This window comes from Kwoniella europaea, chromosome 3 (genome assembly GCF_036810445.1).
Source record: "Kwoniella europaea PYCC6329 chromosome 3, complete sequence".
NCBI lineage: Eukaryota > Fungi > Basidiomycota > Tremellomycetes > Tremellales > Cryptococcaceae > Kwoniella > Kwoniella europaea.
In genome coordinates, this window is record NC_089489.1 from 691,710 (window position 1) to 717,973 (window position 26,264).

At 44.7% G+C, this 26,264-nt stretch overlaps 8 protein-coding genes and 1 non-coding gene across 9 annotated transcripts; 5 read left to right on the forward strand and 4 right to left on the reverse strand.

Moving 5' to 3' along the window:
* Positions 1-178: 178 nt before the first annotated feature.
* Positions 179-3,473, reverse strand: V865_008129 (uncharacterized protein; the record flags this gene model as incomplete). The annotated part of the gene is made up of 16 exons (XM_066231867.1): positions 179-641; positions 707-834; positions 910-1,077; positions 1,139-1,226; positions 1,302-1,381; positions 1,434-1,443; positions 1,500-1,584; positions 1,646-1,691; positions 1,747-1,908; positions 1,967-1,993; positions 2,054-2,067; positions 2,128-2,232; positions 2,303-2,702; positions 2,767-2,927; positions 2,985-3,070; positions 3,124-3,473. The coding sequence occupies 16 exons, from the start codon at positions 3,471-3,473 to the stop codon at positions 179-181; spliced, it is 2,373 nt and encodes a 790-aa protein (XP_066087964.1).
* A 732-nt stretch (positions 3,474-4,205) lies between these two features.
* V865_008130 (uncharacterized protein) lies at positions 4,206-8,274 on the forward strand (the record flags this gene model as incomplete). Its single annotated transcript, XM_066231868.1, has 8 exons — positions 4,206-4,814; positions 4,874-4,979; positions 5,030-5,118; positions 5,176-5,229; positions 5,292-5,526; positions 5,576-5,719; positions 5,776-5,873; positions 5,929-8,274. 8 exons carry the CDS (start codon positions 4,206-4,208, stop codon positions 8,272-8,274), a joined length of 3,681 nt encoding a protein of 1,226 aa, XP_066087965.1.
* A 4,790-nt stretch (positions 8,275-13,064) lies between these two features.
* V865_008131 (uncharacterized protein) lies at positions 13,065-15,443 on the forward strand (the record flags this gene model as incomplete). Its single annotated transcript, XM_066231869.1, has 5 exons — positions 13,065-13,797; positions 13,856-14,020; positions 14,076-14,307; positions 14,366-14,792; positions 14,850-15,443. The coding sequence occupies 5 exons, from the start codon at positions 13,065-13,067 to the stop codon at positions 15,441-15,443; spliced, it is 2,151 nt and encodes a 716-aa protein (XP_066087966.1).
* Positions 15,444-16,727: 1,284 nt separating this feature from the next.
* Positions 16,728-17,948, forward strand: V865_008132 (uncharacterized protein; the record flags this gene model as incomplete). Its single annotated transcript, XM_066231870.1, has 5 exons — positions 16,728-16,824; positions 17,025-17,101; positions 17,176-17,488; positions 17,562-17,631; positions 17,693-17,948. 5 exons carry the CDS (start codon positions 16,728-16,730, stop codon positions 17,946-17,948), a joined length of 813 nt encoding a protein of 270 aa, XP_066087967.1.
* A 524-nt stretch (positions 17,949-18,472) lies between these two features.
* V865_008133 (uncharacterized protein) lies at positions 18,473-19,318 on the reverse strand (the record flags this gene model as incomplete). Its single annotated transcript, XM_066231871.1, has 3 exons — positions 18,473-18,622; positions 18,702-18,906; positions 18,957-19,318. The coding sequence occupies 3 exons, from the start codon at positions 19,316-19,318 to the stop codon at positions 18,473-18,475; spliced, it is 717 nt and encodes a 238-aa protein (XP_066087968.1).
* Positions 19,319-19,796: 478 nt separating this feature from the next.
* Positions 19,797-19,899, forward strand: V865_008134. Its single transcript has one exon. It is a non-coding gene; the product is annotated as a tRNA-Trp (tRNA).
* Positions 19,900-20,762: 863 nt separating this feature from the next.
* V865_008135 (uncharacterized protein) lies at positions 20,763-21,629 on the forward strand (the record flags this gene model as incomplete). Its single annotated transcript, XM_066231872.1, has 1 exon — positions 20,763-21,629. One exon carries the CDS (start codon positions 20,763-20,765, stop codon positions 21,627-21,629), a length of 867 nt encoding a protein of 288 aa, XP_066087969.1.
* Positions 21,630-23,512: 1,883 nt separating this feature from the next.
* Positions 23,513-24,324, reverse strand: V865_008136 (uncharacterized protein; the record flags this gene model as incomplete). Its single annotated transcript, XM_066231873.1, has 3 exons — positions 23,513-23,550; positions 23,825-24,133; positions 24,252-24,324. The coding sequence occupies 3 exons, from the start codon at positions 24,322-24,324 to the stop codon at positions 23,513-23,515; spliced, it is 420 nt and encodes a 139-aa protein (XP_066087970.1).
* A 316-nt stretch (positions 24,325-24,640) lies between these two features.
* V865_008137 (uncharacterized protein) lies at positions 24,641-25,978 on the reverse strand (the record flags this gene model as incomplete). Its single annotated transcript, XM_066231874.1, has 5 exons — positions 24,641-24,738; positions 24,812-24,911; positions 25,065-25,615; positions 25,685-25,890; positions 25,947-25,978. 5 exons carry the CDS (start codon positions 25,976-25,978, stop codon positions 24,641-24,643), a joined length of 987 nt encoding a protein of 328 aa, XP_066087971.1.
* Between the last annotated feature and the right edge of the window lie 286 nt (positions 25,979-26,264).

The window sequence follows — 26,264 nt, forward strand, 5'->3', positions numbered from 1 at the left end:
TCACTCCCTTATCTTCAGGCCGTCATGAAATCGAAAATCATGTAAAACAAACTAGCCATCGTATCCTTCAATCTCAATACGATTCCGGACGTTCACATGTCGGAAGCACTTTGTATATCGTGCATTACATTATCCTTTTTGTGTTTGGTTAAACAGTCCATTAAACGGTATACTATATCTAATGCGTTTCACCGGTTATCGGCCCAGCCAAAACCTTGTTCAACAATTCTTCCATCCTAAATTGACTTTTCCTGACTTCCTCTAATTCTTTCTTCAACGCTTCAACCTCTCCATTGGTCGCAATGCCATTCACCCCAGGAGTATCATCGACAGAACCTTTTCTTTTCCCTTTATCTTTGGACCGCTCGACAGACTCAGATCGGGTACCGAATATCTTAGCTAGAGGAGAATCGAATGGTGTTTTGGTAGACTGTCGTTTATCTTTCTTATCTTTCTCCGTCTTCTTGGGCGATTTCATTCTCTCGATCACATCGTTATCCTCGTCATCTCGCAACGTCGCCAAGTTGGACGCTTTTGGAGGTGTAACAATTCCACTTGAACCTGGTGAGGTAATGGGGATATTGGGTAAGGCCTCAAATACAGATGCGATGAGCATTTCTGATCCGCCGGTAAGCCAGGAACTACGATATCTGTCCATATCAGCACTATTCAAAGCATGATTGCGGTACAAAAAGAGGTAACTCACTCCAATAGACCGGGTCGTTGTACATCCATTACCCTGTCCATGGTCGAAGTTTTCAGGTGTATAGCTCTCTGCTGGGCATGGTAATTGTACCTTTCGTATGCGGAGATAGCAATTAGGATCGGGAAACTCTGCAAGTGTGTGAACGCCTCTCGTGTCAGCTTTTTATGCAAGATCTACAGTACCAGCAAGCATGGGGGACTTACGGTAAGCCTGATAGCGAACACGTTGATCCTATGCAGCGTTCTAGGTGAGCAGAACCAGCTTAGGGGTACAAGGATCGCGAAGGCCAATATATTGATCGGCGGGAGGTATGAGAATAGAGCATCTGACTTGACACCTTCCACTGTTTTGACCACCCTCTGGAACAAGTGCTACAGACGTAACATTATCAGCTAAGTATTGATTACATCAACACGATGAAGAATCGCTAACCTCTTCGTGGGCATTCTGATTGATCGCTGCGAATTTGTTGGAAAGGATCGCGATGAGCATTGTGATGAGCAATACGTTACACAGCGCCCTACGATGTGAGACAGATAGACATGATGAGCTGATTTATATACCTCGTTAGCTGTACGTCATTCCGTCAGCTCACGCATAGGAGATTAGGACTAGAGGTCCAAATATTGGGTGGAACGATGAGCTTGCGGAGAAGCCGAGGTAAGAAGATCCGAACTGTATATCAATGTAAGTTGTATGGTGAGAACGGAAGTCAAGGGCAGCTCACCCAGATTTGGCTATATAGGATAGAAGATTCAGCTTCAGACCATCTTACGTTAGTCATGTCACTCACGCCATGAGCCATACAATCTGCTTGACTGTCCAAGTAGCTCTTCCGAGCGTCCATAGACAGAAGCATATACCACTGAAAGCAAGTACTGGATTGAGATAGCGTTGTCAGCTCCATGATCCTGACTGACTGTGGAAGGACAAGCTTACCTGTGACTATCATAAATTGTACGAATGAAGCTACCATCCCTCGTAGCTGTCAAATTTGCCATCAGCACTGTCTTGCCCTTGGTAGGATGACCAGCACCTACAGCCAAGATCACCACATTCTCTTTCACTACGAAGAACACCAATCTAGGGAAGATGATACATGCAGCTATAGCAAGTATATCGAAAGCCAGATCAGATGTATTGGGTGAATGAGATGCCAGAGCAAAAATTCGAAGGGTGAAGTAAAGGAGGAATATCGTGATCTGTAATCGTTATCAGCTATCTGATGTAGATCTACATACTGCAGCGAGCTGAACATACGTAAGCCATGTCAAAGGCGTTCCAAGCCTATTGAGAAGGGTGTCAGTAAAGCTATGTGCAATTATGGCATTCGATCATTCTACTTACATTAGCAGCATAAACTGCAAGTATTCGGCAGGTGATCAGCAATCAGCCAGCTGAAGCGGTATGAAGCGACTCACCAGCCCAGCCGTGCTCCTTCGAAGCAGCGAACTCCTCTAAGATGAAGCCGAATGAGAAGATGATATAGATAATTTCGATGACTTGAATTTGGTGTAGATCCTTGGCTAAACACTTTCGTCAGCTCTGTGCATCTAAACGATCTATCTCACGGACAGCTGACATCCTATCACCCACCAGCTAAGGTAGAAACGAACAAAGCCAGCAGGATGACAAAACTTCCAGCTTCCATGGTTTTCCTCCATTTTGGCACTTTCAACCTTTGATGATCCAACCACCCAGCTTCGTAAGGGTTATACACATATACTTCCGCTAGCTCTTCTTCAGCTTCCTTGCCTCCATGGACATGTATATCCGACTCCTGACCTGCATAAGATGAGAACCCAGATGTGGATACTATTCCATGTGAATGAGAGGGTCTCCTTCGTTGACGGGTGCGTTCGGAGATGTAAGAATCGGTGATGATTGATCGAGCGGAAATAGGTGAGTAGATCAATTGACCAGTGTAAATGAGGTTGATCAGATGCTGGATAAGTGGCAAGGAAAGGAAATGCTTGGATGTAGATACTATGGCCAACTATGGGATCGAATCTTGTCAGCGATGGGGCACATTGCGGTAAAAGGAAAAATAAAAGACTCACTTCTAATGCACTACCTGCCATCTCCTCGATATCTTCACGATCATCTCCCATACTATTCCATACTTCTTCGGGAGCACCGTCAAAAGCACAGTATCCTCGCACAAGCTCGCTGACCAGGGAAGCTGCGTCCTCGGGGTGTGGGAACGTGCGAAGGATCTTGACTAAACATATATATCAGCTGAAGGTCATCGTACCGATAGCTTTTCAGCTGAACTCACTTGCAAGTAGTTCGCAGAAAGCCGCTCTGGTAGTTTGGAGTGGCTCATAGCTCAGATCACCAGCTGAGAGGGAAACGTATTGTATCCTGCGTAACACAGTCAGCTCTTGTAGTGTTCCTAAAGACTTATGATCGCGTACCTGTTCGCCATTAGAGCGTAGAGCACCATTCCCAAGCTAGGTCCATCCGTGTCCCCTCCCATTATCTTTTTGGTCACTCCGGACTCTCCACCATCTTGGGATGTAGGTACAACTAAAGCAGGAGTAGCAGTACCTGTAGGATTGCTACCTCCGTCAACTTTCGGTGCGAAGCGTTGGACGATTGGCCTGACTAACGTGTAGTTGATAGGTGGCGATTGAAGCTGATCCCATGATAGAGCTGTGTCGATAGAGTCGTTGATGGTGGTATGGAGTTCGTGGATGAGGGCGAACAGTGTGGTAGGTGCTGGTAGAGGGGAAGGGAGGGAAGATGAAGCACCGGAAGTCGTCATCGCGGGCCATAAGCTAATTGTCGGCAGCAGCCCTTATCAGATATCGATTGGAGAGAAAACAGAGGACAGGGAGATGCCCTTTGCTGTAGCAACACAGTTAGAGGCAAGCGAGATCTCTATCCACCTTTGAGATAAGCACTCTCAAATGACAATAAGATAAGTTTGGGATTGTAGCCCCGAGCGATGCGAGTACTCGAGTACGAACGGATCCTCGGAAAAACATCCAGAGCGCGTCATGTGAATCTGGGGTCCCCGCGGCTTATGTGATAAAGTGTCTGATTGCCTAATAAATCCACGTAGGGTGGATCTGTCTCGGATACGCGTACCGGCGATGTCCGCCCAGTCAGTGTACACTCGGAGTGATCATATATTCAGGTGCAGGTGATTCAGGATGGGATGGGAGGTGAAAGTGACGTTAGTAGGGAGAACGAGTAGTGTACGAGTAACTGTCATTGTACAGGTCCAGTCCCTTGGCATCATTCAGCATCGTGACTTCCTTTCTCTGCATCGCCATCCTCGGCTCTCTCTCAACGAGCAAGAAAGCCAGCCGAAACGTATATACACAGCTCAATAGGCAAGACGAAGTAGTCGACAGACGGTGAGCCACTTGGGACTGGGAGCAAGAGAGCACAGACCTGTTCCGTTGTCTCTTTGGCAAGGTTTCGGCACTTTCCTTCCATCCATAAAAACGAAACGAGCTGTGACATCTCAGCAGACACCGCCTTCCTCAAAATGTATTCATCTCATTATTCACCCTCAGCTTCTCCGTACACCTCACCACCTGCGCCTCCTCGTGATCCCTATAGATCCTCACCGATACCTGTAAATCCCAAACAATCGTACAATTCCGCATTTTCACCACCACCACCTCAAATGCCCAGTACATCCTCTCCCATGCTATCCGGTCAATCTCAGCGTTATCATCAACAGCAGCAGCAATATCCAAATCCTCAGAATCAGCAATACGCTAGAGCGCCGCCTAATCGGTATTCTTCCCCACTACCACCACAGGGATATACAAATGGAGGTGGATTTCCTCAACAACAACCACCCCCACAGCCACAGCATCTGCCTCCTCCTCAACGTCATAAAGGTACCCTGGCCCCCGGTCAGATAGTCAAAGTAGGAGATCAAGCTGTAAGGATCGAGAGATATCTATCGGAAGGAGGATATGCCCATGTGTATTTGACTACTTCAGATAAACCCATCTACCCGCCGACCAAGGGAGGTGAGAAGAAAGGGAGATGGGGTGAAAAGGGATATACAGAACATTGTTTGAAGAGGATAGCCTTTGAGGATGATGCTGTATGGGTTGACGTAAAGAAAGAGATTGAGGTTATGGTATGTGGGCTTCTTCCTGAAGAATCACTTTGAAGCATGAACTGATTAGGCATTTGCAGAAATCACTTCCCCCTAATCCACACCTCATCCAGTACCTCGGTTCGGCTCATTCCCGTCTGCCTACAGGTGGCCATGAAGTATTCATCTTGATGGAGTTTTGCTCGGGTGAGTACATGGTGCAAGATCAACAAATATTTGAGCTGATCAACTAATAGGCGGTGGTATCATCGATCTGTTGAATAAGCGACTAAGAGATAGACTGAAAGAGATTGAGATCTTGAACATCTTCACGGATGTTTGTGAGGTAAGTCGTGCCTATGATCATCGTCTTCAAACCCCAATGCTGATGATGATCCTATAGGCTGTTGCAGCAATGCATCATTTGTCACAACCGCTCTTGCATCGGGACCTCAAGGTAAGCGACCTCACTGCTGTCTTTTTAAACCCCTCACAAGCATAGCTCAATCCGCCATATAGATCGAAAATGTACTATCACAACCCACATCCTCTCCTCCAACCCCTCAGCGTCCCAGTCCTCTGATATTCAAGCTATGTGATTTCGGATCTACCACTTTTCCTGCCGATAAACCTCCTCAGACGAAGATCGAAGCAGATGCTTTGGCTATGGACCTAAACAAGCATACTACCTTGCAGTATAGGAGTCCGGAGATGGTGGAACCGATGTTAGGGCTTCCTGTGGGATTACCGAGTGGTGAGTCAGCCGGAAAGATCGCGACTGCCCTCATGCTGACTTCACACAGACGTCTGGGCTTTGGGATGCCTGTTGTATAAGCTCTGTTACTATACGACGCCATTCGAAGAGCATGGTCCACTAGCAATCGTAAATGCTAAATACACATTCCCGCCTGTTCCCGCTTATTCTCCAAGGATACAGCACCTCATAGGTGAGTAGGCAACTGATCTTATGTGCCCCATTCCTCGCTGATACCCTTGTCTTCAGCATCTATGCTAGTGGAGCAGCCTGTTCGTCGACCGACAGTATTTGAGGTTCTCAGAGTAGCCCACGAGATGAGCGGGACTAAACCTGAGGTCGATTATGTGAGTTTTCACTTTCATACTAGATTTGACAGGTCTGACATGTAACCCATCCTAGCCAATTCCTTCGCGATCTCTTGGTGTTCCCTCCCAGCGTCAAGCATCCCGACCGTCAACTCAGTCATCCAACCTACTTGATTTCACTGGATCCTCATCTCCCATTGACAAAACACCAATCCTTCAACCTTCTCTTGCTTCATCGGTCCAGCCACAACGGCGGGGTCGACCCACAAGAGAACCGAGCCAAAAATCAGTCAGCCAGGCTCTTGCTCCAACGTCGATGCCGACCCCTCCCAAGCCGCAAGAATTTGTTCCAAATGCAAACAAGGCCAGCGGAGGATCAGCTCCCAAAATCCAAGTGACAGGTGGTACACCCTCACCTGTGCCCAAAGCCCCCTCCCCTGGTCTGGATGCTTTCGGTATGCCATCTTTGCCAGCTGCTTCCTCCCAAAAGCTGGAAATTCGCGGATTTGGTGATTCGTTTGCCGCTCCAAAGCCTACAGCAGGGTCCAATATCCCGCCCAAGTTCGGTGCTAACCTTCCTCGACCACCATCCGGATTCGGCGACTCAATTGGTTCTTCGAAATCCCCTTCATTGCCAGCTCCCTCTCCTGGCGCCTCTTCCCTTAACAGAGTCTCGCCCGCTAGGTCTGCCTCAATCAAGCAGCCCTCGCCAGTTACGGGTCCCACGAAGGCCAGGTCACCTGAAAATTCGAGTTCGATACCCGATGGCGAGCTAAGCTTCGAGACTCGATTCCCTTCCCTCGAAACTTTGGATATTGATGCATTCTCTCCTCCTTCCCAATCCACCAAGCCAGAAGCACTGATCTCCCCCGTGGCCCTACCACCTCCTTCCCGACCTGCATTCGGCGCGAAACCATCAATCATGGGCAACATGACAGGAGGTGATCTGAGATCACCGACCACGACGACTGCTCCCACAGCTCACAATGGACCCCCTCAGCCTCGCTCGACCCATGTCACCGGAACAGCATTCAAAGAAGCAAAGTCGCCCGCTTCTCCTCAGCAGAAGACAGATTATTTCGGATCTATCACCTCCTCTGCTAATCAACCTCATTCTTCGCCTGGCATCTCGACCGCCTCGGCCGCCAAATCACCTGCACCGCAAGACTTGATGGATGATGAGGGTTCGGATACATTGAAGCTTCTACCTATGCAACCTGGTCGATCTACGACTCCCTTGTCGTCTGGAAGTATATCTACAGATAAGCAATTCTCGTCCCCCAGCTCCTCCACCTCAAGACCACAGGCATCACCAGGGACCACATCGGCCCAGGCGGCACCCACATCAGGACATCATCGCCCGCTTCTACCCAAGATCGAATCTTCTAAACCAACCAGCAATATATATTCGGAGGAATGGTCTCCGCTCGAGAAGATGCGTTTCACATCCAAACCCAGTGAAGAGAGGAAGGTTGAGATAGAGCTAGATTCGAGTGATGAGGAGGCAGTACCAGAGAATGCTTTCGGCACAGGTAGACGACCTACATCACCTGCTAAGGAGAGCGTGAAACCCTCGTCCCCGCAGAAGATTTCGGATAGAGCTTCGACATTTGGCGGTATATCTCCCGTAAAGACTCGCGCTCCTACCAAATCGGCTACAGTCGGTATACCACCTGATTCTAGTCGTCGACCGCAAAGGATGAATTCTGGAGAAAGATCTCGACCTCAATCAATGTACATCACCCCTTCTTCTTCATCAACCTCGAACAAGCCATTCAACTTCTCACCTACCATATCTGAATCAGCCTCGAATTCCAGCTTGCCCAAATCCGATAGTGCGAGGCCGAGTCATGGAAGGAAGGGGTCGATCAACGACATCGTCTCGAGATATGAGAACTTGAAACCCCCTTCTTCGGCTTCGTCGTCCACGTTTGATACCAAGAAAACGGGCGGAGCTACTAACGGATCGGTGGACGATACTACTAAGAATGGGATATCGAGGAAACCGTCTATTGCAAGTAAACCTCAAGCTCTGCGAAAACCTACTTTAGATGACCCTTCTAAATTTTCGACAACTTCTTCGTCGCCGAATGACAAACCTTCTTCCACACCTCCTATAACCAGTAACAAACCGAAGATAGGAGGTTCTAAACCCGACATTGTTGCACCTAAGCCTATACGACATGGCGATACCCCCGCTGCTGAGGGGTACTCTAGATCATCCTCAGGTCGATCATTCCCGATTACCAAAGCTAAACCGCAACCTACTACCATCAATACTTCCGTGGATGAGACGAAGGACGACAAACCACCCAAGAGTGGGAAGAATAGTCCGGAAAAACAGCAACCTGTTAATCTCCTCATACAGCGATGGAATCAAGGTCAAACTAATAATGCAGCTGCGAACAAGTCGGTGCCGAAACGAGGTGGATATATTTAGTGGATCAGAGAGTTACTTTGAGATCAGCTTGATGCTGAAAACTCGTCATAGTGTAGCTGTATTTTCAACGAACGTACTCAAATAATGAAAGGTGAAAAGGCGGATTTGTGATCTTTTCCCTGTATACATACTTTATGGATGGTATAATCAATTATCTAACGTGCAGTGTACAATACTGAACAAGACGAAAGTCAAGCTGAGATACTGTGTGTTATGCTAATATGATATTCCACTCATACACAGTATTCTCAAAAGATGTATGACCGATTATATCCGATTCTATAATGACCAATCATGGATATCTTTATCTTCAACCTCCACGACCGCCTCATCATGATCGAAATCCCATACTTCCCTCCCATCAGCAAACACCTTGCAATCTCCATATCATATCTGACTGCAAGTTCAGACAATAGTATATATATATGCTGCGAAGTCTAATCGTAATTGGCTCTACCAGCACAGCACAGACCGCAAACTGCAATCTTCACTCCCTCCAGTATACTTCATTATGCACCGTATACCGTACAGCTTTGTCGATCCAGACAGTATGAGCTGATCATCGATCCGTCTAGAGTGGGGTCAATCATCTCTTCAATCAATATTGACGCATTCGTACCTGACATTTCTTAAGATCAATCAACTTGTAATAGAGTTTATCCCATCGACAAAAACGATAACCACTAAAATTGATTGTCCCCCACTCTTTCAACTTACCCTACCTTACCATCACTTCGCTAATCATTCCTCGCCAATCATTGTACGAGTATCGTGTTGTGTTGTCTGTCGTTTGATATTTATATGAATCTAGGAGAATCAGTGGAGTAAATCGTTTACCATCATCCAGACGTGCAACAGGGGAGATGCAACTTGACGCTAAGACTCACTTCATTCAAATTGAAAATTTCTCGGACTAATTGTGGTGTGAGCAGTAGTCACTTCAAACAGACGCTTGGACTACTCTATGATTGAGCTAGTGCGAAAGTGGGGAATAACCATAATATACCTACTGTTTTAAGTGTATGCTGATGGTGATTGTTGTTGAGGAGAAAAACACAGGACCAACACTAATTCCAGACTAAGATGATCGATACTATAAATTTATGATGAGATGGTAAACAGCCTCAAAATTATACCTGTGCATGGTACGCACGTCCAGGTGGGGAGGGAGTTCGGTCACTCATCGATGTGGCCTGTTCAACTTATGCTGTTAGATAGAATACAAATTCTCAACTATGTACACTTGATATGTTCATTGGATGTCTGTGACGAGCACAACCGCACAAATTCCTTGCTTCTGAGTGCGAGCATCAACCAACGTACACCGGAAGAAGGAATGAAATGATCCATTAGCGTGTGAATCGAAAGGATGTGTGCTGTAGACAAACAACATTTTTTTTACCATCCGTTTTCAAGCAAAATGATTGGCATGATATTGATCGTTCTTGATGATATAGTGAGACACCGCTAATCCATTGTTTCCCGCTGATCATTTTGATAAAACAATTTGTTTGACATGAGCATGAGATGGCATGACACGGAGGGGACCATCTCCGTTCGCAATGCATGTTCAGGTGGGGTTTAAGCGATATTCCAGTCACCCGAGCTGGTAGCGAAAGGTGTTTTACCCTCTGCTAGAGCAAATGTTGAGAGTTAGCTACAAATTCAGTGACATCTCAACTGACCGATACCCCCTCCTTTCGACGCCCTCGTGAATAACGAAATGAAAACCTCGTTCATCGGATACCATAGTCGTATGCTTTGATTCTTTTTCTCTTACATGTTTGATGAAATTACCATCAAGGGTAAGGTGCACTACATGTCATTCGATGAGATGTACTGCGGAAAAGAAGAAGAAGGATTAGACCAGGATGACAATCTTTATTAAATGTATTGTTCTTTCAGCATGAGATGAAGCGATTGGTGTATAAACCAAGATCTCTGATATCATTCCTTTCCGGGTTTAATTACAATAAAACAAAACAGAAACAGAAACAGAGCACACCGACTTCCCCCACCCGAAAATCCAGAATCAGATTTTTTTAGTTTTCGATTATTGTTGATGCGATTGAAGAGATTGAGGGAGATACCCTGAGGAGATTGGAGTTATAAACTGATCAACCAGCTTTTGTCCAGCTCCACCATCACCATCAATATCACCATCACATCTTGTTTATTGATTGGTGATAGGTACGGAATGTGAAGTGGGGAAGGAAATTGGACAACTCGTACAAGGAGTCCTTTCGTGTCGCTGCCACTTTTTTCGTCTTTTGGTTATCTTCCTTCTTTGCTTTTCCTTCTTATATATCTCACTCTTTCAACTCATCGTGATACCTTCCTCACTTCATTCCCTCTCTTCAACAATATCGAATCATGATTCAATACCCTCTTCTTCCTTCTTCATTGGTGGGCACAGTGAGTGTTGTATTTTACCACTTTTCCTGACTTACTGTATCCTCACGTTATCACGACTAGCTGACGAGTTGGATTCCATTCAGTCTGATCATCGTCTTCTTCCACGGATCGAGGGATATCGATCTTGTTCATCTCGATAAATGTGAGTGTTCTTCTCGGATTAGTATCTTCTATCTCTAGATACACATACCCCACCATCCTAGCCAGAATGGAGTCGGGATATCTCGTTATCACCGTCTACTCCGTCACGTCCATTCATTTCAGTAAAAACGTTAACTCTCACTAATTTGCATTTACGTTAGTGCGATTCCAATCAACCATATCGTAATAAGCTTTCCCGAGCGACCGAACAAGATGATCCCACCTCAATTCAGATTGATCAACCCTCTCCCTCAACCCATTTCCCACCACCCTCACGGAGGCTCAATCTCGTCAGCCTCCCATTCATTCATTCTACACTCGATGGAAGACGACCGAGTCTACTCCGCATCGATACCTGTCAATTACGTCCAAGCATCCTATCCTCAAGGACGTTATTGTGAGTTTGTCTATTTTACCTTTCCTATCACACAACATTTTCGAAATGTAGAATATACTTGTTCATTATTAAAATCTTTTTGACCGTCGTCATTTATCATCAACCTTTCTTTTCTTCATGCTTGAATTGGGTGATTTCCCATTTCACGCCAAGCCTTCTTGTTCACTTTTAAACTTTAAATTCTATCTTTCTGCTGTTTACCCTGAAGACGTTACGATATCACGCTTCTTCCGGTACCCCAACCGGAATGACGAGAGAGGTTGAGCAGCTGCTTAACATGTTTTGATGGTGGCTTAATTCGTTTTCTTTCTTTTCTCTTGCATCCTGCATAAACTGAGAAAGGAAAGTGGAAAAGCCAAAAGCCCATGACGTCCATGGCTAGGCTACCTTTCCTTCGTTTTACCACCACCGGACAAGCCCGTCCAGTCGAGGTTGTGATATTCATACCTTTACCACTCTTTTTTGCTTTTTGATACTCGCTTTCACGTGTGAAATCGTCGTGGCAGGAAGATCTATTGAAAGTATGTAGGGTAGAATGATGGATGGATGGGTAGATGGTGACTATCGAAAGTACCGCACGCCCGCCTCTCTCTCTGTGCGCAATCTCTCACGTTCATTTCACTTTCCCTTGTTGATCAAACAAGTTTTTGTTTTTCCTGATCCGCGATCTTCTTCCATTTTTTATTTTTATCATATCTCATCTCATCTCATGCTTCTTTCAATGTCTTGATTTCTTCCTTCTTCCTTCTCTCCATATTTTCGCTCGACCATCTTCCTCGACTATACTACTTTGGCCGAATTAACCATTCGTTTCTACCCACTCGAATTTGTGAGTGGTTATTATCTCTCGTAAGGGGAGATATTTATATAAGGTGGTTGGTTACCCTGATGGGTGTTGCTCTTACTACATCCGGGTCCCTTTCGTCCCTTTGCCGTGTGTGGTTATTCCTTAATTCTCCGTATCCCGTATCCGATCAGGATCAATCACAACAAATCATACATTTCTTCTCCTTTACTTGACCCCTCCTCCTCTCTTCTTTCCACCCTCGTATAGCCCAATTCGATGATCATGTTGTGTCCCTAGGGATCTTGTTGCTTATTTCCCAAGGACTTTATCTACCCAAGCCCATGCGATCTCTTCTTCTTCTGCCGATCCGGCACTCTTGTGGTGGCGTTCAGAGGCGTCTAATGGAGAATAGTTAAATTACTATTCAGAAATTTCCCTTGTAACCTCATTAGCTTAATACTCTAAACCCAAATTCTTATACCCTCTCCTCTCTTCCCTTCTCAGGTAGGGAATTTAAACAGCATAGAGGCGTTCCTGTACTTATCCTTGTCCGGATGATTTGGTGATGATGATAGATCATTACGAGGTCGATGATTTTCATTCAATTCCTGTTGATCATGGTGATGATCTTGTCCGAGTACATTTCTTAGCTACTCACTCTTTTACTTCCTATCATCTGCTATGTCTTTGAATTGATCTTCACTCTCATCTTCGACTTTCTTGCTTCATTTTGCTTATACCCAACATCTACCTCCTCGCCGTCATCTCAAACTCTATGCAGGGCACTTGCTAACCTAACTTGACCATCTGCCCTCGTTCCACTTTATACCCCGACTTGATAATCCCTTTTATTGTCTCACACGCACATCGGCTGTCTCGGACCTTCTTGAAACCACCAACGCCGCCTGTCTCGCTATCGTTTGAATACTTTGCGCTACTCTGGACTTTGTAGGTAAGTCGTCGAATGCTGGAATCAATCCCATCTTAACTCCCAGATTCATTCACGTGCGTGTGTGCCTCCTTGTCTGACAGATGCTTATTCACATAGACATGTATCACACCTCATCCGCTGCTCATTATAACCCGGCGGCTCAACCTAGGTTGTATCACCCTCCGACACCCCTTCCACGAGCGCCTTACATACCAAGAACACCCGCCATGGATCCATTCGGAATGTCAACCTCACCATCATCACCGGTGTTCGCTCACGATCAGAATCCAGCTGCGTCAGCAAGCACTTCGTCATCCTACACAAACCCTTTTATCCCCTCCAGATCTACCTACATGTCGCCTCAGATCAACCAGCAATTCGACAACCTCACTACGAGTACACCTGGTCTTCCGCGTCCCCAGCAGATCGGATCTTCCAGTAGCACCGAAAGGCCGGTGACCGTATATGAATGGGGACCAAGAGAAGGAACTCAAGGAACCCAAATTGTCATCAAGGCAGACGTAAATCTTCCTTCTTCAACACCGCCTCCCAACCCAGATGGTTCTTCACCTAACCCTTCACCTCAAAGCAAACCTACAAAAGCTCTTCGAGTGGTTTTCGGTGGTCATCCAGTTCAGACAGCTGTCACTACGGTTGATACGTCGAACAACTCGCAGGAGAGTCAATACTATCAGCTTATGGCGACGGTTCCGAGCTTCTCTAGTACTGGTGCGGCGTCACAGGGATATGGGAATAAGGTGAATGTTGCGGTACAGGTTCTGGCAGGAGATTTTGCGATAGTAGAAACGGTACAATTGGGAGACTTTATGTACACAAGCATAGCACCAAAAGGTAAGTCCATCAAAGATCAATTACAAGCTCAAGATCTCCCAGCTGACTTATACTCCAGGTAACCCTCTCAAACGAGGTGGAGAATCTCTAGAATCTACCCGACCTTCTCCACATCAAGTACATCGACGAGTCATCTCGACCAGCTCTGCTCCATACACAACACCCGAGATGCAACAGTACGCCACGATACCCTCGGCTTATCACCCAAGTCCTTCTGGAAGATGTAAGTATCTCAATCGTGATGTAGAGAATAAACTGTTACTGATTCCTGCTTATAGCTGTGTCCGATTCTGTCGCTTCATGGCAACACAGCCCTTACGCAGCCACTGGTACCCCCGTCCCATCAATCTCTCATCCAGCTCCACCTCCATATACCCCCGGTCTTCAACCTAGTCTGATGAGATCCACTCAACTCGGACCTGGTATGCCTGCACCTACGCCATATGTCAATTCTGGTCAAAAGGCGAGCCTAGAGATGGCAGGAGATCTGATGACTATGTCAAAAGGATGGTAAGTGCAGAACCGACTTGGATGAGACTGCAGTCGACTGATGTTTTTGCTTATATAGGACTCAAGACGAATGGCACGCACGTCGTAGATTAGTGCAATTCTGGCGAAGACAAGAGGGAACAACCATACATGCTGCATTCAAGCCTATCTCTCAAGCTGAGTATCCCGCATATCAACAATCCATCATCATCTCTTGTATCTTCCGAGAAGACAAGAATGTATGTTACGTCACTTCCGTCGATGCTATATATCTTCTTGAAGCCTTGGTCGGAACTCGATTTACCGTTGAGGAGAAGAACAGGATTAGGAGGAATTTGGAAGGATTCCGACCAATTACGATCTCAAAGAGTAAACCTGGAAATGAAGATTTCTTCAGATTGATCATGAATTTCCCAAATCCCCGACCGAGAAATATTGAAAAGGATGTCAAGGTATTCCCCTGGGAGATCTTGGGGCAAGCTCTCAAGAAGATCATCGGGAAATATGTGAGCTATTATTTTCCCTTTGAAGAGTAAATGAAGCTGACTTGTTTGGTAATATAGTCCGCAAGCTTCCCATATCCCTCTAGTCCCATGCCACCTCCTCCACCACCTTCTCAAACATACCAACCAGCTCAAAATTTCGGTATACCTGGACCATTACAACCGATGATACCCTCTTCTACAACCGACGACGATTATATCAAGCATGATTATAGCGGTTCGGCCATGTCAATCGGACCACCTACAACCTCTGGTTCGGCACCTCACCTAGCCTCACACTCGAGTTCCGATTCATCATCTTACGCGCATTCGTCTTATCCTCCTCATACACCTTCACAGCACTCCAACTCGCCTACCGCTTATCGTACCAACACCAATCCGAATACGAATACGGCGAATACCCCTCATGGTGGACAGACAGATGAGAAAGGCAGTTCGTACTTGAACCTCTCACCGCCATATGGTCAGACGGGTAATCAATGGATCAACTCTGGAGATCCGAATGATGGAAATGGCGGATCAAGCAATTATGTCATTCCTGGAAATCTGGTGTATTCGGATCAACCTCATCAACTACCTCATGTCCATCAAAACGTATCGAGACAACCGAATCCTAATGATCTGAGGATCAACTTTCCGGGAATGTCAACGTAGGTCTGAGCGTGTCTCGGAATCCAACATAAGAGCGATAATGCGAAAAAGCAAATGATCTTGGAAGAAAAGGATCGTACATCAAGCAATACTCTTCAATTTCTTGGGTTTTTCAAACCTATCTTTCTCCAAACTCGGCATATAATTTCTTCCAGATACTATCATCCCATTCAGTCACCCATTGTATCTATTTATCAATCACATTTTCAATCAAACCATAACATACACGGACTTTACTATCCATTCATTCTTTCATCTCTTCCCATCTTTACCATCATGTTGATTGAGAACATACTTGATATTACTAAATGTGTTATAATTCATATTGATCGTCTTCCTTGATTTTGTAAATATCGTTGTATATATAATATATTCTTTCTTCCCATTTCGTGTCGATCATTTCGAAAAATCGAACCGAATAGACAGAAAAGTGCTTGAGTTGCTGGAGAGAAATACGCCGAAGAGAAAGAAAGAGTTACATAGTATATAATGAATACTCGTGTACGCTAGAATACTTTGTACACGTATCATGCAAAATCGAAAATATTCTGCGTAACGTCATGTCGATCTCCCTTGTCTCGATATCTTTCCTATCTCGTTCAGGTACAACACACTTTTATAGTCGCGTTTTAGATTGCTAGATTGCTTTTCCCGGGTGAAACCTGACGCGAAGCAATCGTTCACTTGTGTGACGGGTGATGAGTGATGGCCAAGAAGGGGTGGTGTTGATGGTACAGTAAGGAATATTGCTTCTGACCAGAAGATGTCTAAGACCGACACAAAGGCCTATGAGATGGAATACGACACAGTAAGCTCATGAAATTGACTGTGGAGATACATGTAAGGATGTGACGCGTGTCATTCAACTTTACTCGAAGCACTCGATGGAATGGACGAGTATGACTCGGCCATCTCTCCACAAATCTATTCGCACAATCGCATATGCATCTGATCTGTTACACACCTGCATACAAACACATCTATATTCTTATTCCGAACTTGAGCAGTGAAAGTGTAGTACAGTGTACGGACGATACACACACTCTCACTCGAACTAGCCTAAAGCAGCAAAGCACATTCCTTGGCTTTCCCTTAACTCAACTTGTCTCTTTTGTCTACGTCCATTTCCACTTTCCACTCTCGTTCATTGTGCTTGTACTTGATCCATTCGTCATTGTCATCCATCAGCTCGTCATCACTGTATCTGACTTCACAAACACACTCCTTTCTTAACGACACATCATCATCTACATATTACATACCATATATCGAAGATAGGGTCCAATGATGTTCAACATTCTTACGCTAGGGGCATTAGTGACTCTTTCTGGGGTTGTCGGTGCTGAGGAGAAGAGGATTGGAGGTGTATTAGCGGGTGCACCAGGTGAGTTGGACTGATCTTGAAGTATGAACAATATCCTATGGAATGGAATGAGATAAGGTCTTACCGTCCTCTCGAGGTGGCTCAACAATTCCAAGATTTGCTTGTTGATAGTTCACTACGAATGATAGAGATGAAAGAGATGCAACTGGTCTCAATTAGATTTGGACGTTGACTGATACATGACTCTTCTATTCTTATAGTCAACAATATAACAGTCTCAGCAGATAATGTCATTCAATGTTCTCAAGCTACCATATCCTGGACGGGTACAAGTAATGTAAGTTTCCCATCCTACCATACAACCATCCACCATTTCTTGACCGCTGTACTCATAGTATGTATATAACATAGTCTCCTTATACATTATCAATAGGTCAAGGAGGATATTACGTTGGACTTACCACCCTTGAGACTCACGAGGGATTAACCGACTCGTCCTTCGGATGGACCGTCACTCAACCTTCAGGTCAAGATCTGATATTCGAAGTTCAAGATTCGGCGGGTCAGAGAAATTATATTCAGAATGTAAAAGTCGGAGAGAGCGATGATTCTTCTTGTCTATCTTCCAATACCTCATCATCATCTGTTGCTTCTTCCACGAGCAGTGGTGCGAGTCAGACGCAGGTTGCCCAGAGCGCTAGTGTCGTTGAGGGTAGTACTACTTGTACGTCAATCTATCCGTGAATGATCCTACTTGACGAAGTATAAGTGAGCTGATTATGAGATTGTGTTTTCAGCTGCTTCAACTTCATCCGAAACTCAGGCCGAGGCTATTTCCACTTCAACTTCAAAATCTAAATCTCATTCGTAAGTCACCATTACAACCCATCCAAAGCGGTGATTGCTGACTTACCATGTCACCTTATAGATCTCATTCCACCTCCTCGTCCAGCTCAAACTCCAACACAGTCCCAACACCCTCTACGACCATCTCTCTACCCACTTCCTCGTCCGCTTCCGCTGCGGCTTCATCAAACACAGCATCTTCATTCTCTTCAGGAGTCAGTAACGCCCCGCTGGCTGCCGCTTCCGAAGGATCTAGTTCATCATCGACTCTTCGAGCCATATACCCAGGAGCAGTATGGATTATGGGATTAGCTATACTGGGAGGCTGGTTAGTTTAGAATTGATCCTGGGATATGGAATCATGGATAGGACATTTCCCTTTTTTATAACAATTACACGTATTCAAGTTTATTTTCTTATTCCCAAACTCGTGCTCATGCTGGTCATGAGTGGGGTCATCTTGCGTTGTCTGATTCATTGACTGTTGCATATGTTTTACTGTATTTGAGTTGCCAGCATTAGGATGTATATATGATCTTACAATCTTCTTTACACTTGCTCCATGCCCCATGCGATGTTGTAGTCATACAATCATGAAAAGATGAACTGGATGCCGCTGCAAAAGTTAATTGGTCAGTATCTTTAGACGAAGTTTACGCAGTGAGGTACGAACCCCATCCGCAGTCTTGTGACTTGGAAATCCGTATATATACACAGTATGCATAAAAATGTTATACGACTTTTATCGAAAGAGTCATTAATTGATTGATGTGGACTAAGACAAGAGACAGACAGATATGAATTGAATGGTCCATGAGGGATGAAAACAGGACTAGAAAGAGTGAGGGAACAAGCTCCAGTTTTAGACGAGGACTCTGATAACTCCCAATCCACCAGCCAAAACCACGGTGATCAATGAGAGTGGTGAGATGTTAGACATGACAGAGGGGAGAGCACCAGAGTTGGCCTGAGAGGCAGAAGCTGAAGATGAACCGGAAGCTCTTGTTGAGGTCTAAATACGAATTGAAAACCAGTATCAGTGGTGTCCTCGATCTTTTGGTCCATGATATGATGAGCACGTATCAACGTACCTGAGCGGCACTGGTCCCTACGAGACTGACAGTCTGACTCCTAGTCGTGGTGTTGTAGTTGGTAACTCCAGAGTGGGAGGATGAAGTGGTAGGAGCAGATGAAGGTTGGGCATTTGGATCGGCAGATGTAGCTTCGACGTTGGCCGCCGTAGCTGAAGTGAGATCGTTGGAAGGTGGAGTGGTACCAGAATCAGTAGATGTGAGACTATAGTGAAAGTCAGTACGTATACATAGTCGGTTGAATGGAAGACATACGCTGGTCCACTATCACCTGCTTCTCCACCTGTACCATCATAAGTGTACGTAGGAGTAGCCGCAGCGGTGTCGGTGTCAGAGCCATCATCAGAAGTATCGGTACCGTCAGATGTATCGGTACCATCACCTTCATCTGTAGAAGTAGATCCATCATCCCCGGTATCATCAGAAGTAGTAGCATCTCCCGAATCGTCCGCGTCACCTGTAGTTTGTCGTTGGTATACTCCCACCGCACCTCGAGCTAATGGTACTTCCCCACGGAGAGATAGTCCACCATGGTTGGAATCACCTGCATGGGGGCTGGAAGCGACGAGAGTCGTGAGAAGGGTGAAGGTAAGTGCGATGGGGGCTGAGAATCTCATCTTGTTTAGGGTGGGTGGGTACGTGAAGTTGAGTGAAGAGTGAGAAAATGGCGAGTTACTTGTGATGTAAGATTATGATCTGAGGATTGAGTGAGCGTTTGGCGGTGGAGCAAGAGTGAGATGGAATGATCGTAAATGCGAAGAATGAATGAGTGGTTTGGTTTGATTTGTTTATTTTGGTAAGTTTACTGAGAAGTGAGACATAACAGTACGATTCAGATGCTTGTTCTCATCCATCTGCGACCAACTATGCGGGGCGATACAATGACTGCACTAATCTTACCATTCGCGTCGATACAGCGAGATCTCCTCTAATTCATTGATTTTAAGGGTAGCGTCACAAAGTAAAAGTCTATTTAACCAGAGTTCAGATTAAGATTTTATTACATCATCAGATTAATTTGACTGAAAGTAGAAATGCTACACCGTTTCGGTCACAGAGGGATATATCATTATTATTGGAAGCAGAAACATCCAAGGAGCTGTAGTTCAATTGGTAGAATAGTAGATTCCAATTTGGATCTCTTCGGAGATTTGTTTGGATTATCTATTGGTCGCAGGTTCGATTCCTGTCAGCTTCAAGAGATAAAATCTTGAAACTTGCTCTTCAGCCGGGTTAAACACCCGGCGCGCAACTCCGATCTTTTTGTTTTTCGTGGTAGTTATCTTTGTCGTCATCAGTTGATCGTCCGTTTTATCTGCTGAGACAATCTTGGCGTTGCATATATCGGTTTGTCTGTATCACCAACTCAACCGGAATGAACAAGTTTCAATCTCTTCAGCAGTCTTCACATGCAAAGACGGAATCAAAGATCTCGTTGAATAGTAACCCTCCCCCACCATATCAATCTACCGTATCACTCACTCATCTACCTCCTTACCAATCTTCTATATCCGTCAACAAACTCGGCCAATCATCATCTACTAAAACTCCTGCGGGTCACTCGTGGATTCACAATGATGCAATATGGTCGAGTCTTATACCTCTCTTACCTCCATTGACATTATCAGCTTTGTCTACAACCTGTAAATCAGTATATCACCATGTGATCCCTCATCTATGGAAGGTGTATAGGATCGATTCAGATGATCAATTATGGAATCTACTCTATTGGCTTGCAAAGCAAAATAAGCATCAACGGAAGGGATGGTTAAATAAAGGTAAAGGCAAATTATCGATATTCAAAAGATCAAATCGCCCCTGCTCTTTTTCAACAGAAGATAATCGTCTTAGAATTCGATCTTTATTGAATGTAGTCAAAACGATCATATTCGATATTATACCGTCACCTAGCATCTGCGCTCTGATTCCCAAATACCTATCTCGTTCCTCCAATCTTACCAATATTATCGAGGTCAAGATGAATGTAAACAAGAACAAGAAAAAGTATTATTCCCTAATGTGGACCAAATTCACTTCACACCTCAATTGATCAAAGAAGTTATGAAATTTGGTTGGAGACCATTCCAATACAATGATTATTATTCCGATCTACCTGATGGTGTCAAACGTGAACTGCCAAATAAATATAGTCAATCACCTTTTGCTCATTTAGCCAAACCCCAAATATTGTATATGGATTTCCCCTCTTGTGAAAAAGGGGAACAACAACAACAAGAAAGTTATTACGATGAGATAACGGCGGACGGTGTACCAGGTACAAGCTTATCATTCTTAACCTCTCTTGAAGATATTCATATTGTACTTCCGGTCACTTTCGATTTGTCAACAGGAGAGGTGATACAGTTTTTGAAAGGTAGAAAGCATTTCATTCATCTACCTAAAGAGTGGTTCACAACTCCTTCGACATTTACACTTCATAATGAAGTAAAATATGAAGATGAAGATGGAGATGAAGACGAAGATGATATCGAAATCGCATATGACGATCGCAACGAACATTCAACGCTCATTCGTTATCTTACGTATTTCTTGGAAGAGATAATGCATGTTGATATATTGATGAATTATCCCTGTAACGACAAGATGGATGAGGATCATTATCGATTGAATTGTAAGACTAGATGGATCGTAAGGTATCCCCCTGTTGGACAGGGGATCATGGAACAAGTGAAGGACAATCTGTTAGAGATAGTGGATAGAGGTGAAATTGAACGTCTTGCAAGGGATGGTATAGTTATGGTGGATAATGATGAGAGGAGGGAGGACGTCAAAGAGAAGAAGATGGAAGGGATAGGAGGGAAGCTGACGACAGAGAAGGTTGGAGATGGTAATGGAGAAAGCAAAGTCGAGTTGTGGTTTATGAGATATGATAACTCACAGTGTCTCACTTGCAGTGACAGTAAGTAGTCGTTTTGTTCAGAGCGGATATTCAGTTACTATACTTGAATTGAAGGATCCCCACTCTTCTGAATTTCCTATATACCAACATACCATAGCGAAATTTGTCTTTCCTCGCCATGTTATGTTTACGAATGTGTTCTTGTACATCGCATAGACCTCTGTTCAACAAGAATGTAGCGATATCATATCGAAGGTAGTACCTTGACAGACATCAGGCTCCAGGAGGTCTTCACTAACCCAATCTCGTTCAAAGCCATTCGCATAGCCATCGTCATGAATATCTTCTTCTAAGTCAACCTTTGGCTGACTCTTACTTATCCTTTGACTAGACTGTGCGACTCATCCAATCCATCCCTTCCTATCTTACACAACCTTCAATCCGTCGAGTCAACTCAACTCCCACACACTCGAAACTACTCGAAATCTCCTTCTCGCTATTGCAAAGTCATCCTTCGAGATGGTCGTCCGAGTCAAAAGCCACATCCTTCCAATCTCCTGCCCCAATCTCACTTCGTCATCTAACGTCATACTGGACACCACCTTTGACTGATCATGTATACTAACTCACAGCTTGACACCGCTCCTTGATATCTCCTTTATAGTGGTCAACCCTAAATGTAGATCCGAGTCGAGAATGGCTATCCAGAACGTCTCAGCAAGCAAAGCTGTGAATCAACATGAATGGAGTTTGGGCTAAAACCAAACTCGAAGGTCAGGTCCGTTATCCTATTGATCCAATCCAAAGGGCCATTGGAGATTGCCGAGTCAATCGATATGATCTCACGCGAATACCTATCGACTCGAAGACGTTGATATCGCGTTGGAAGGTATTCGAATGTAGGACAGAAAACATATATAAACCCCGTTGGTCTCAGTTCAATTCCCAAGGTGTTTCTCATCTTATCAAGCGATTTTATTCAGTTTACTCATTTGCTTATCTTATACATACAAATCCAAACGCATTTATACAAGATGTCTGAAACTCAACAACGTGAGTTGTCTTGACCTTCAAGTATCTTTACTGTTTGTATCCACATGAACGAGAGTCGAAGCATTCACGCTGATGACCCATTCTATTCACAGAGCCCACCGAACAAGTTCAAGTCCCTGCTGTCGACGCTACCCCAGCTACCGACGCTGTCCCTGCTGCTGCTCAAGGCGAACAAGCTCCGGCTCAAGAAGCTCCCAAAGCCGATGAAGCTGGTAAGTGTTTTTTTTTGTTTCTTGATATCCCATACTCTATATAAGAAGAAGAAGCTCATCAGACGTACAGCCCCTAGCTCTTAAGCTTCCAGCTTAGCTTACCCACTAGACCTTGTCGACTACTTCATCAGCAGGGTTAACTAGTATGTATAAGATTGGAACGAGGGAGGAATGACATGGTACCGTGATTTTACAGTGGTAAGATAGAGGATAAGAGGTTCAAAGAGACGGCATCGATCAAATGTCTCGACTTGACGTTTTATCCTATATCTTTCTGCTCAATTAGTAGTAGCTAGTGTATGATGATCAGTGGAAGGATATTACGACAGATAGATTAGCCACTGCATCGATTGAATGGATCATTGAGATGGCATCGAGAAATCCGTCAGAAAGATACGCTTGAGGGCAACATCGAGTCGAATTTGGCGTATGTGTCTTTTATTAGTGGTATTTAGTGATACGCGCAACCATCAAATGTCGTCTTCTGTCCTCCTTTTTCTTGTCAACATCCCCATTTCCCCCGTTGAACAACACTGACGTCGATAGACGAATCGATGTATTTCAAATCATTCCAAACCATCCCATTCCATCACAAGTATGTAACGAATTTTCTAGTTATATACTAACTTCATTTCCCCTAATTACATCCTATCCCATCCCGTTCAAAATGTTGGAGTATGGGTAATCTAGTTCTTTCCGTATAATTGTTCGGAGGTAGTGATACCTAAGATTATAAAGTGAAGTTAGCGTTTATTCTTATCAATATAATAATTGCTTGTTCTAATTGAAAGAGATCCGCAATCCTCATGATTCTATTCTATTCTATTCTGTAGACCCCGTTGATTGTTGATGTAAACACGTTGATCTTTCAATCCCATCGTCTCCACTCTAACATTATACCTTGATCTGTTACACACTTTCACATTATTCTACACCCCCCTCCCCACACATACTCATATCCATTCTTGCTGAAAGAAATAAACAAAATATATACTCACCAAGTTCTTCAATGGTAGGTTTTAATTCATCCAAATAAGCTTGATATTGACCTTTGTTCTCCACCTTCTCTTTTACACCTTCCAAGATCCTAACTGCCGTGGCGTAATCGTTGACCTTCCTGGAAGCTCGGAGAGCAGCATCGATAACTTCAGTTGAAGGGACCAGATCATAGGCGAAACAGTTGTTTAAACCTCTTTGTAATTCGAACAAGTCACCGACGGAAGAGAAGAAAGTTTGGTATCGGCTGTTGAAGGATTCGTAAGATTCGGTTTCGTGAGAGTGGGCTCCACCTGATGCGAATCTGACGGCTACGAGTGTATAAAAACATATCAGCGAATCATACTAACAGTATCGGTAATATTGGTATTGATCATGAGGAGGGTTGGTATGTGGATACGTGTGATCCGAGGGAAGGCTCCGACTTACCACCGAAAGCGACGGGTCGGAAAGAAGGAGCTGCGAAAGCTGGCTTGGTTCTAAGGATGGCTCTGAATGACATTTTTGAGGGATGAAATAGAGATGAATGCTGAGTGGTGAGTGGTATCCAGAGAAGAAGGATGATGATATGTTATGATGTTGAGGAATGAGAAAAGGTTAAAGAGCTAAACGGCTACAAGGGATAATTCGGAGTGGGACAGTTGGGACATACAAGAAATTCCGTCCAATCATAACGGCATGTTTTTCATTCCTTATGTGGGTCACCCAATCAAATTCACACCACTCTCATATGTAGCAGTCATGCATCGGATGATATGTTCGTGGTAGATGCAACAAGTAACATGGATATACAATGCAACAGACAAATACAACATTCTCTACATATCCTCCACACTCCATTGGTTCTTCTCGTACTCTCGTCTGACAGCCGAATTCTGAGCTTGGAAATACTTCTTTTCAAACCCATTTGATCGATCTGCACAGATGGAAATACAGTATCAGCGTGACAGACCATTAAGGAGCAGAAAAGAGAGACGGATAGCACTCACCAACACCATCCCACCTGAATCCAGGTGGTATACCAAATCGATTGGGCGCATATGGGCCTTGATATTTCGGTCTTCTGGGACCTTTCGATTTTTTCTTTTTCTACGATGATTGTCACATATTGAATCAGCATCAGCCTAAGTCATTCGTACAATCATAAGGCATTGCTCAGACGCAGTCAGGTCACGCGTAAGTGTACCACACAGCTGATAGGCGGTAAGAGGGATGATATGGAAGGAGAGACAATCAACTCACCGTCAAAAACTCCGCCGCTGGATCGTTCCATCTCTCCACCTCCTGCATCTCCTTATTCATCTTATGATCATCTCTCGACACGCCCACGTTCTTTCTTTCACCCATCTCTTTTTCTTCTTCGGCTCTTGTTACTCTCGCCTGACGCTGTATCAGACCTTTAGTCCATTCTTTCCTCTCTAATTCCTTTCTCTTCGCCTCTTCATCTCGTAATCTCTCTTCTTCCTTGAGCTTATTTACATCTATTATCCTACCACTTGCATCTCGATGAACAGTCTCGTTATTACCCTCCTCATCCTCCTCTGGTTGTGGTTCAGGAGAGGGTTCCCTCTGAGCTGCTAGTCTCTCAGCTTCCTCACGCATCTGCGCGGCTGTTCGCAAACCTCCTCTCCGTTTGGGTATGGATGTCACAGGAGCGTCTGTGTCTATTTCGTCTTTCACTCTGGGAGACGAAGGTCCAGCTTCGGTAGGATTGGATATAGGTAATGAGGTTGAGCCGACAGTCGACCAGGACGATTTCGATTTTTGGAATGTCGATAATCCCTTTCCAATGACTGTTGCGTCCAATCCATTCCAATTATCAGCTGTATAACTATCTATACGGTTGATGGAAGGTAGCTCACCAGGAGCATCTCCGTCTTCCATATCTTCATCATCATCTCTATCTCTCACTTTCCACTCATCTTCATCTTTCAACATCAACCCACCACTACTTTCCCCTTTTGATCCTCCAATGTAATCTTCGTTCTTGGGCTTCTTCTTCTTCTTCTTCATGGTAGGATCGGAAGAACGTGCTAGAATCGCATCCCGCTTGGGTCCTGACATATATCTGAGTGATGAATTTAGCTTAATCTGGTCTGTAGATGGTATGATACGGGGACTCACTTGTCAGCCAGGTAGGCTTTCAGATCTGGCATTATGAATGTGTCACCGCGAGGGCGAAGAGGTCTCTTCAGCTAGGAACGAAAGGATGTTTGAACTCCTCTGACTGTACCGAATGCAACCTCTGAGCCTAATAGCGGATCCTACAAGTATTGGGATCTTTAGTGTCGATATGATATATGTTTCAGGATTAGATGTACTCGAAAGAGAAAGATACTGGAAGTTGTAGGTTGTTCAAGGCAGGTACGGAGGTACATATGACGGTGATCGCCGCCTTCTCTGCCATGTCGAGGTGGCAAAATGATAGCTTAATAAATTTAA